The following is a 12,182-nucleotide window of genomic DNA, read 5'->3' as shown; positions in this document are numbered from 1 at the left end:
TGTTTGTTTGCGAGTAGCTGTTTTTACCATTTTCCATGATGTTAAGAAGGTGTGACAGGTTGCCTGTGTGTTGTTTTATAGTTTGGGGGGGGGGGTGAACTTCTCAAAGCTTCATCAACTTCATCTCCTAGTTAGCCCCTACACTGCCCAGTCAATTCAAGCAATGCTTGAATCCCTATCACCTGCAACTATAGAGCAACATATGACCATCCTATAGCCATAATTATCAGAGATGAGCAAGGGTCAGATAGTCAAGAATTTATAAATAGCAACCCCCCCCCCCCCCCCCCCCCAAAAAAAAAAAAAAAAAAAAACCCAGCTCTGTCAAACAATCTTAATGGTTTTTATTAGCAAAAAAAAAAAAGTTTGAGTGCACAAAGTTGATGCCAGTGTACAAAGTCTTGGATCTTGTTTTATTTAGAAGGCAGATTTAGCCTAGATAGAATAGCCTGCCCCTGCGCTGTCACTGCAGCACTATGTACCTCCTACTGTGTAGAGCTAGAACTCTCCAAGCAGCAAGAGCTTTGCAGTCAAAGGTCTCACTCAGTGGGCATGTTAGCAAAGACCTCTGCTTCCACATGGATAACAAGAGCACTTCTGTAGCATGCTGGCAGAGGACAGGCCTTTATGCTCAGGCTGTGGCTGCTTTCAAAAAAAAAAAAAAAAAAAAAAAAAAAAAGAAGAAGTGTAGGAGAAGATTTTGCATAGCTTTTGTTTTGATGCAGCTGAAATGTACATTAAAACTAAAAAGAGTTCAATTTGGTTTGAATTGCACAAATTTATAAATTAGAATGACATATGGCTATTACAGGTACCAGGAGCTGCAACAGATGTCCTAAATGGCACTGGAATTATTCAATATCTGCATCTATTTTACTTGTTTAGGCCAATGTACTCCTTTCCTCAGAAATGCCGAGTTGCTTTGCGTGTCAGTAAAGTATACAAAAATTTTCCTCTACACTTCAAGGCAAGACCATTAATGTTATCTACAACTGTAAGTTATTTTCAACTACAGCGTTAAAAATAATTAAAAGAACTACAACCATATGGTTCCAAAACATCAATGGTAAGTAAATAACCAATACTGACCTTTTAGAATTCAACACAAGCCCATCTCTGTTGGGTTTCATAAAATGAGAAAAAGGATTACCAATTTTTTACATTTTAAATTTTCTCCAGTAAGGAGAAACCATGGTTTAAAATAAATGCGAACGAGTTCTACATGCTGAGAGCACACAAATTAATAGTATGATTTTTCAGCACCTAATTGGTATAAATGCATCCTGCTGCATGTTGGGCTGTAGGAGTCCCTGCCAAATCTCTTAGGTCTTTACATAACATTTTGGGTGTCAGACATTTTTTTTCCTTTGTCTTCTCCATTGACATCTGCTGTACATTGGGACACAGATGTAGAGACTGGTACACATCTAGTCCAACTGGAAAGATCATTGTAGTAAATGTCCTTGAGATATTACCAATTTCCCCCCTCCTGCGTTTGAGCATTGTGCAGAGGCATCTAGGAGTTGTGACTCGTCACATTCTCTTCATAGTCTTCTGTTTTCATATCGTTGAGGCCAAGATCTTCATTCTGGTCAAATGATCGTTTATACTTCTCCACCGTCATTTCTGGATCTTGCTCTGGTGCATAGACATTCTGCAAGAGAAGAGGAAAATAGCCAATCCACATGGGGAAATATAGTGGCCCCTAGCAGAGCAGACCTTTTGTACACAAGAATCATTTTGCCAGGTCCTTTTCTTAGCATTCCTATAGTGGCCACCAAACAGCAGCTCTCTCACAGAAACAAATGTGGCTCAAATTTTTTTTGGCCACTAGACTATGCAGGTCCAAGTGGGACCACACTGTAGATATTGCTGGATTAGGGCTGAAGATAATTTACTAAAGTTGGCCTTCTCTCAAATGTACAAGCATATTAAAGCAGACCTTTACCACAAAAGGTACAGTTGTCCTTTAAGCTTGTCTTTTGTGGTTCTTAGTAGGGTTTCTTTCCTCACAGCTGCTGTACCGTCATCCTTGCAGCAGGGCAAAGCACGGGAGAGGTGGCAGGTCTGGATTGAATGCAGGAGCTGTAAGCAGGGGTGACTGATTGCTAGGACCACCCAGCATCCTAGCAACCAATCGCCAGCCGATTAACAAAAGCTGGGCAGTTCTCACCCTTCGTCCAGACCTGCTTTGTGTAAGGTAGCAATGAAAACCATTGCTTTGAAAAGGGAAGGGGAGATGGGGAGTAGGTGGGTGAGGAAACTGCCATAAGGAGGGGGTGAAGACACTGATAAAAGGGGGGCTGGTGAGGACACTGCTATAGGGTGGGGCACTGTACATTTGAGCCCTATATCCAAAAAGTACCAAACATCTGGGCACTCTAGCAGAAGATCATAGCCGTGAGAGAAAAAAGGTAGAGACAGAAGTAGGTGTCTCATATGCAGAGAGTTTTTTTTTTTTCCCCTACTGTCCTCTTTTATGCAACCAAATATATGCATTTAGGATTTCTGAGAGAGGTTTTGTGTCTGTCAGCTTGAAACTTCAGTGTAAGCCCTAACTTAAACACACCAGTGCATTTTAATATAATGCACTTTTGTATATGGTTACTCATAAATGGGATAAGTGTGTCCTAGGAAGGAGTTTAAGGGTGGGAGCAGTGTAGTGACTGGAAGTAGAGACATAGCTGTTTCTAATCTCTAGAAATAGCAGATGTCTCATCTCCCTGACAGAATGGGGGATCTCTCTCTCTATTGCGGGCACATGCATCAGCTCCCATGTCACGCAGCTGACGTGCACATGCGCCTGCCAAATTTAAAGGCCCGACATACAGCTATGGCGATTTGCCCAGGAGAGCCAACCTGCCACAGTGTAATGACGGCGGCAGGTCAGCTAGTGGTTAAGGGGGCTTTGTAGTATTACCGGTCCATGATGGCATTGCATGCAACAATGCTGCAGTTTATCACACAGTGCAAGAGCTATACATTTAAAAACAAAAATGACTAAGCCCTTGTTCACACTGCTGTGACTTTGAATCCGACATCCCAGCATGACTTCAATACGACTTAACAGAAGTCAAGTCATGTTGTTGAAGTCACCCCAAAGTAGTGCAGGAATTTTTTTTTTTTTTTTTTTTAAGTCGGAGCAACACACTATATTACCAAAAGTATTGGGACGCCTGCCTTAAATGGCATCTTAGTCCATAGGGTTCAATATGGAGTTGGCCCACCCTTTGCAGCTAGAACAGCTTTACCTAAACCTTGTGGACAGCCTTCCCCCAGAAGAGGAGTGTCTATGGGAACCTTTGACAATTCTTACAGAAGCACATTTGTGAGGTCAGGCACTGATGTTGGATGAGAAAGCTTAGCTCTAATTTATCCCAAAGATGTTCTACTGGGTTGAGGTCAGGACTCTGTGCAGGGCAGTCAAGTTCCTCCACCCCAAACTCGCTCATCCACGTTTTTATGGACCTTGCTCTGTGCACTGGTCCAAATCATTTGGTGGGGATTATGGTGTGGGGTTGTTTTTCAGGGGTTGGGCTTGGCCCCTTAGTTCCAGTGAAGGGAATGCTTAAGGCGGGAGCATACTAAGACATTTTGGACAATTTCATGCTCCCAACTTTGCAGGAACAGTTTGGGGATGGCCTATTCCTGTTTCAACATGACTGTGCACCAGTGCACAAAGCAAGGTCCATAAAGACATGGATGAGCTTTTATAGTTAGAAATTTGCCTTCTACTAAACTATTTTTTGTCTGAATCACAAAAAAAAAAAAAAAAAAATCTTTCAACAGGTAAAATGGTGACTGGCTTGGAGAAAGAATGCAGAAGGTAAAATCTGAACTTCTAAATGTGTATAATTAGGTAGTCATTGATGTTAAAAATTAAAAAAACAAAAAAACAAAAAAAAAAAAAAGCATAACAGCCAGGTTTTATCAATCTGTGTATGGGTAGGTGCCGTAACAGTCTTTCCATTTGATAGCGTTTGGAAGTTTACCTGAAGGTAGCTGTTTCCAGCTACATCATCTAGTATGAAATGAACTTTCATCTGGCCCTCTAGGATCTGCAGGCAAAACAGACAAATTTCAGTTTGAACAAATGACAAAGTTATATACAGATTTCTTGCTTAGAGACTGAAGGCACTCAAGTCACATTTTCTCCCCAGAGGCTGGCTTCAGTAGAGAGGAGAGCTCGACAACAATGGCTGCAGTGCCTATTCGGTAATGTCACACAGACTTGCTACAGGGCATCCATTGTTGAATATCCCTCCTCTAAACAAGCTGGTGCTGGGAGCCATTTATGCGACTGGACTGCCCTCAGAATAAGTATAAACATATTTCCTTTACAGGGTAGTTAGTATAGGGCTTAGAATGAGGGTTGAAGCAGGTTTAAGCTTAGATAGTATTTGACTGGACTTCTATTTTAATTCTAGCGTGGGCTCAGAGGGGATTTTTGAGGGGAAAAAAAAAAAAAACCCCTTTGCTTGGGGATGTATCCAGGACCAGACCAAAGTATTCCAAATGCAAAAAGGCTAGAGAGCAGTTTTTTTTTTTTTTTTTAAACTGAACCAGCCAAATGAATAACTAACATCTGGATTGTCCTATAGAAGTTTTCAGATAGCTGGGGAATCCTTCAGGAGGAGGTCATCCAGATAACCTGTGACTTGGGTGCCCTGAGTTTTACAGGCAAGAAGATATGCCAAGACCTTTATGAATACTCTCAGCACAGGGGATAGGTAAAAAGGTCAGTGTGACAAACTGGATGTAGGTGTGCCACTGCTAATTACTGAGAGGAAGATAATTAGGGATATACAGATAAGCTTCTTGGATGTCTAAAGGATGAAAGTTATTTTCCTGGTCTCAGAAGCAACTGACCGAGCAGATTCCAAATAGAATGTGAAGGCATTTGTTCAAGGATTTAAATTCTTGGAATAGGATAAATGCCCCAGATAGGCTTTGGGACAGGTTATTGTAAAAAAACCCTTGACCGTGCGTTTCAACTATGAGGGGGTGAAGCTTAGAACTATTTTGTACCTCTTTGAAACCACCAAATAACCCACAGGTCTGGATGTTTGTGACCTAGAGAGGCAAACTATAACAGACATCTCCCACTAGGTAAGTGTGCCCCCTCATTGGGAAGAGGGCTTTGTGGCCCAAGTTTTGCACCAAAAGAAAGGGCTGAACTTTAAGTGATACTATAGGATTTTTTTAAATAACAAACATGTCATGCTTACCTCCAATGTGTAGCTCGTTTTGCACAGAGTGGCCCTGAACATCCATTTCTGGGGTCCCTCGGCGGCTCCTCCCTGCATTAGATAACGCCCTTGGAGAAGCACTCTCCTGAGGGGGTTACCTTGCGGGCATGCTCCAGAGTCCAGCATTTGCATCCAGACACGAATGCCGGACTTGGCCCTGCCCCCGATTTGATTGATAGCAGCGGATTCAATGGCTGCGCAGCTATAAATCTATCCAATCAAGAGCCAGGAACCTGTGGAGAGAGGACGGCAGGGACGCCCCAACAGAAATTCGGGGCTCAGGTAAGTAAAAACGGGGGGGTCCTCTAGGGGGGCAGTGACTGCAAGGTGTTTTTTCACCTTAATGCATAGGATGCATTAAGGTGAAAAAAAAAAAAAAAAAAAAAAAAAAAAAAAAAAAAACACAAGCCTTTACAACCCCTTTAAGTTTGGAAGTTGAAACCTTCCCTCATGTGACCCATTTTATGAATCAGTCAAGTGCCCCTCCAAAACAGAAATTTTCCTTGAAAAGGCATGCATGTGAAAAATCTTTACAGGTGGCTTCAGCTGTCTAGGCTTTTAGTCACAAGATTCTGCGCATGTGAAAAGAAAAATTAGAGCCGTTCAGGAAATTTATCTTGTGACAAAAAAGCAGAACAGAGGCCATTGCAGTAAATTCTCTGTTAAAACGCAATCCTGGGATAAAGGGTGATGTTGGGGCGTTCATTGTCCTGGTCCAATTTGCAGTTGTAAATACTGAAAATGCAGAGAGCTGGTTGCAGAGCTTAGCCTGTAAGACTAAAGAGCATAATCTCAAACTATCTACAGAATCTTTGAAAGAAGCAAGGTCTTCAATAATCGGTACAGTGAGATGTTAAGACTGAGACAACAGGATCAACCCTATGAATAGACATTTTTGTCAACTCTTTCCCCTGGACAAAGTTCAGTAAAGATTTTGGGCTGAGTAAAAAGTCTTTCAGGAGCAATCCACATGAGACTGCACATTCTAGGTGTTCATTAACAGGGAATGTCTTTAAGGATTTTGCAGGTCTTTATGTACCCAAATCCCAGGCTTTTGCAGATGGAAACGGAGTTTCCACATTAGCAAGCTTGTTACGTGAAGCTCCCTCTTAAATTACTTTATTTATCTTCCCCTAAAAACAGAGGATAAACAGTGCCTGCGTGTTATACGCCGATACTATGTTTTACCAACGGGGGCATGGATAGGGCGGACCGCCCTGGATTTTGGGGGGGGGGGGGGGGGGGGGGGCGTAAGCTGACTGCATAGTCTAAAGTTGAGAAAAAAAAAAACCCACACTTGACATACACCGCTTCTCCTGTATCAGTGTCATTGTAAAACAAAGTGTAAGGAAAAATCTTATACGAATGTGATAGACTGTTGAACAAAATGGCGCTGGGAGGAACAACCCACCCTGGTGACTCATATATGCTTAACTAGGTGTGCAGAAACTTGCTCAAAGTATCGAAATTAGCAACAGCTTAGTGTCATCCTCTTATTTAGTATCGTTTGTAAAGACCTGCTGCGATTGGTAATAAAGTCATTGTCACTCAATAAAACCACCGGGTCTTAGCCAATAGAAGTATTAGTTTATGAACATGTATAAAGGAAGTTACATCCTGTGACTCTGCAATTTAACCGCTTGATGTAAGAGCCCACCCGTTTGTCGATAAATCTGAAATAAATTGTCTGCGTTTCAATACATCTGGAGTTTGACTGATCACAGGAGAATATTCCTAAGACAAAGCTTCTAAATATCTCAATAGCTCAGTTTTTTTCTGGCTGCTCTCCTCCTCCTCGCGTAGCTTTAGATTGGAGGAGGACAGCGGTCACATGACCATGTAAAGTCAGAGGAGAACAAAAACGAAAAAAAAAAAAAAAAAAAAAAAAAAAAAAAAAAGGAGCTAATGAGGTATATGGAGGCTTAGTTTTACAATGAGTGACACAGGAGGAGCAGTGTAAAAGTGGCTGGCAGTGTTCTTTAACGGTAGAGTATGCTGGCAGTGCTGTCCCAGGAGACTGGGGGTCTCCTGGGAGTGGAGGGGGGCTATAAAAAAAATATTTTTCCCCTCAAACTTCCCTCTTAAAATTGGGGTGCGCGTTATACACAGATAAATACCATATATAGCAGTCTGGGGAAGAGAAATCTTCCACAGCTTACTCCAATACTATGTCCTCTTCATCCCCTTCTGTTTCTGCCTCGTCAAGGGCAGGAATATCAGGATCTGACTTAGGCAGTGAACTAGAATCAGAGGCCGGTGTTAGAATAAATTCCTGCTCCAGTACAAGGAGCGCATCATCACTCTGAGGCTGAGTGTTGGGAGGGCCTTCAGCTCAGCTAATGTTTGCCTGTGGTTTTGCTGTGGCATCTTTACACCATAGCTGCAGATATTCCCCTGTGGAGTAGAGCTGCACGATTAATCGTTACAAAATCGTGATCTCGAATTAACCCCCCCCTCACAATCTCTCTATGCAGAACTTCCGGATTCATTCGTGTAGCAAGTGTAGAGAGCTCTCTGCTCACTCTGCTGTAAAAAAAAAAAAAAAAAAAAAAAAAAAAAAAAAAAAAAAGGCAGTATTCACATCATTGTCTGGGGTGGTAGAGAACTATAAACGCCGTGAGAATCGTGATGTTTATTCTAAGCAAAAAAAAAAAAAAAAAAAAAATTGTGAGTCTTAGAATCTCAGAATCGCACCACTCTACTGTGGAGTGCTCATGGAGTAGGGCAAGAGTGTCCAGAAGGGGATCGTAGTAGCTGGGTGTAAACCTTCCTTTAATGAAGCCTCATGGTAAAAGGGTGGGAGAAATCCACGAGTACCTTATAAAAAAGGGCTTTAGGTGGAAGTGGTGGTAATTCACCTGAGACTAACCTCTGAGTGGCTGCGTTTTACCAAACTTTACACCAAATGGGAATACAATTCAAATATAGCCCAGTCTTTTACAGGAACAGTCAGAGATACAGTCCAAGTTGTGTGTGGGAATAGGGTGTTATGGAATATCTACCCTTAGGAGAGGAGGGGCCAAAGTATTAAACATAGTAGCGGGGTAAATATTCAATTCTTACCAGAACTAAAGAATTAGAATTATTAGATTAGATTTATTCATATATCCCAAACAAAAGAGGGAGCAGGAAGAATTCAAATGTATCCTTAAACAGGAAACAAGTATATGCAAAGATGTACAAAGTATAAGTGGTGGTGATGGTGGTCATTGGCTTACCAAACTCCTATAATGCACACTCCCCATTCCATCCCGGTGAGCCAATGAGAGACTGGGACCTGATGTAACAAGAAGTTGCATCATTGCTGGTTATAGCAAGTATGTCCCCCTGCCGGAACGCATTGTAGGGGGCGGAAGAGGATGGAATCAGGTCACCACTCAACAGATGGCAAAAGAAGAAATGGACCAAAATGATATCGCCCCTCCGCAGGAATGGGAGATGTTCGCGTCTGAGTGTATGTCTCCATACTTGCGCCTTGCACTTCTATGGAGCAGGTATATAGACGACACACCAATTTCCTGGAAAGCACTGCTTAAATCTCTGGTTTTATTTGTCAAAGCTCTGAACAAAAATGAGTTTAATGATTCACCCTAAACTGGCACATGGATACACTTTACCTTTTCTGGATCTTCGAATCCGGAAAGGACCAGGTGTGTAGATCTCTACAGACTTTTTTATCTTTTTCGCAAAAGCACGGCAGGCAATTCCCTACTTCATTTCAAAAGCGCCCATCCACCACATTTGATTAATTCCATACCAAAGGGTCAATTTCTTAGAATTAAACAGATTTCTAGTGATAACATAGACTTTTTGAAACAAGCTAAAAGCTTGAGAGAACATTTTATAGAAAGGTTATTGAAAATCATTGAGGAGAGCCTAAAGGAATGCCCTTGATAATCTTCAGGAACTGAAGAAGTAAGAAACATTTCACCCTGAGCGGTAGAATATACTCCCCTTCATGAAATTCAACAACCCGCATACATTGAATACCAACTGGCATCTCCTTAGGAATGACCCAACACTGAACTACACCACATTTGGGCGCAATCAGATTTATTGGTGTCCAGCCACTTCGAGAGAAGGGGGTCAGGACCCATGCAGGGTACCTACAAATGTGGCACATGCACATTTTTCCAGTTTGTTAAACAAGGTAGGTCAGTGGTATTCTTTAACCACTTCCCGACCAACTCCCATACATATTCGGCGGCAGGTTGGCTCTCCTGCGCGAATCACCGTATATGTATGGCAGCTCCTTTAAGAGCCATAGCAGCGCACGCCCTCTGCACAGTGGGGGACCTGCCGCATGTTCATAAAAAGGCAATAGGATCGGAAAACAAAAAGGGAGGGAGTTTACCCAATCATCTACCTGTACATCATTTTGCTCAAGTGGTTGTACCAGGGTGATGTCTGTAGCTGCATCACCCTGGTACTGTTTTTTTTAGAGCCGGTTTACTCGGCAGCCAACGGCGCCAGTTTTAAAAAATCCAGAGTATTCAAAAACGTTCATCTTGGCGGTTTAAATACTTTCCACAAGGTATGTTTACATTCCTTGTGACAGAAATAAAAAAAAAAAAAAAAAAAAAAAAAAAAAAAAAAAGGGGACAGTGTAAAACAAAAAAGTACCCGATCAATTTTCTTGCCAAATTCCTGCAACTTTTCCATTCTATCCGATGTACAGCTGTCACCGAGGGTGAAAGGATTCTTGCAAACCACCTGCAGACAAAAAAACCATTCACAAATATAATGCAACCCTGATTTCATGGATCATAGATCTGAGTATAAGTAATGAAGAGTGATGAATTTGTACCAAATCTCGGATGTCTTTCAAGAGTCCCTCCAGAGTTGTGAATTTTCCTCCCAACGCTCCCATTCCTATTTCAAATTCTAGCTCTGGGATACTAACACTGCAGGTTTCAGACTGTTGAGATAAATACAGTACATTATTTTCAAGCGCTTTAATTATATAGATGTTAAAACATAACTGCAACTACCGTTAACCACTTGGTGACTGAGGGTAAAACAACTGTTAATACCCGAACACAACTCTGCATCTCAAAAAAAAAAAAAAAAAAAAAAAAAAAAAAAAAAAAAAACCCCAAACAAAACACACACACACACACACACACACACACACACACACACACACCTGCTCCCAACAAACAAATTAAGTGATACCACGTGTGTAAGTTTGTTTATACACATAGTAGGGCTCAGAAACAATAGTGTACATTGTGTTTTTTATTCTACCTAAAAACAACCAACACCAAAACTTAAAAAAAAAACTCATACCAAAAATACTGGCTCAGACCTAGACCAACCCCCTAGATCACATCCGTACACCCCCCTAACCACTATACTTCTGTGGGTAATGAGCTGTCAGTGGCCATGCAGCTGTCCGGAGATTTGAAATCTCTTTACACTCTTTCTGCAGCGCCTCCGGGACAGATCACAGCAATGCTCTGTGCCAGAACTGACCAATAGGAATGGCTCAGACCTGTCGCCGAAACGCTGCAGAAGGAAGAGGTTGAAGAGCGGGGACTGCAAATCACTAGATCACTCCTGCTGCGTGGGTGCTGACAGCTTATCACGGATGAAGGCAAGTACATCAGGGACCGGAGGTGTTGTACAGGTAAGCATTTCACTGGTGAAAATACCTTCTCAGGGTGAGCCCAACCTGCATACATCGTCTTGTGTGAAGGTGCACTGGAAAGAACTTTTGTGATTCATTCTTTCAAATAATGTTTTTCAATGCTGCTTGACTACTTCCCCTTTCCTCTGCTGAATCACTACAGTTTTGTGCCCTGCCCCCTGCTTAAAGTACCTACCAAAAATATTTTGACATACCCAGAAAAGTAGTATTAACTGGGAAATATAAATCGAAAGGGTAGGGTGGGGTGGGACACCACATTTATCATTATGTTCAAAAGTTTTGTGAAGCACACTTAAGGCCGGTTCATACCATGCCCACGCATGAATCGCACAGGAACACAATGTGCTAAAATTGCACCACACCAAAAAGTGCAGGCACTACTTTTTAAAATGCACTAATCATATGATACAAAAGTACAATGCAATCTGGTGCGGGCAAATGCACTGCATTTGCAACCTGCGTTTGGGGTGTTCACTTTCTATTGACACTTGCTGCGATCGCAAATGGAATGAGTTTTGGATGCTGTCTGTATTGCAAAGAAATGCACAGCGTGGCATGGTGTGAACCAGCTCTTAGGCTACTTTACCAATATGATCATACATACCTTTAAGACATCCCTGGTAAGGTCAGATGGATCAGTGATATGAAGTGTAATTCTTGTGCCAAGAGGTTCAATAGCACCCCCTGATTTTACCTGAAAAAAAAAAAAAAAAAAAGAAGGAGCATCAAAATAATTACTAAAGCCTTCTCCCCAAAAGATTTAAAATTATTTGTCAGGTTTTCACTGGTGTAGTTCTTTAACCCCTTTTGTTTCTAGAGCAGTTTTTGCACACATTAAAAATTGTAGGTCTTAGGATTAACTTAAAACCCCCAAAAAGCATACCAGAGAACATGCAGAATAAAATGGTGGCACGTTCCCAATTTTTTTTATGTCTCACAATATTAATGCAACGGTTTATCAATCTCAAATATTCAGTAATAGATCCAAATACATGTCATTGTAAACAAAACACATTACTCAATTTTTGGTTTCCTTCACATAACTTTGCCATCACACCAGTAGCCCCACATGCAACAGATTTTTTTATTCTGACAGCTTCTAGAGTGCAAAGCGTGTGTGTGCGCGCGCATGTGTGTGTTTCAATACAAGTATAATCAATAAATGACAATATAATAATTACATCACTACAGTCATACAACTGTTGCAAATTAACAAAAGCTATGCAATCATAGGTTACAGAACAAAGTTGGATGGCTGCTAGCAGTGATCTAAATTCACTCTG

The 12,182-nt window shown here is 41.6% G+C and overlaps 1 protein-coding gene across 1 annotated transcript in view; it reads right to left on the bottom strand.

Moving 5' to 3' along the window:
- Positions 1-322: 322 nt before the first annotated feature.
- Positions 323-12,182, bottom strand: part of ZPR1 (ZPR1 zinc finger) — a 37,592-nt gene continuing 25,732 nt past the window's right edge. Inside the window, exons 10-14 of the mRNA XM_073602393.1 lie at positions 11,504-11,593; positions 10,057-10,167; positions 9,873-9,962; positions 3,993-4,058; positions 323-1,654 (exon numbers count right to left, since the gene is read on the bottom strand). Of these exons, the coding sequence (XP_073458494.1) occupies positions 1,517-1,654; positions 3,993-4,058; positions 9,873-9,962; positions 10,057-10,167; positions 11,504-11,593 (495 nt within the window). The 3' untranslated portion in view covers positions 323-1,516. The remainder of the gene's footprint in view (positions 1,655-3,992; positions 4,059-9,872; positions 9,963-10,056; positions 10,168-11,503; positions 11,594-12,182) is intronic.

This window comes from Aquarana catesbeiana, linkage group LG10 (assembly GCF_042186555.1).
Source record: "Aquarana catesbeiana isolate 2022-GZ linkage group LG10, ASM4218655v1, whole genome shotgun sequence".
Lineage (NCBI taxonomy): Eukaryota > Metazoa > Chordata > Amphibia > Anura > Ranidae > Aquarana > Aquarana catesbeiana.
This window is presented reverse-complemented; position numbering and strand designations above follow the sequence as displayed.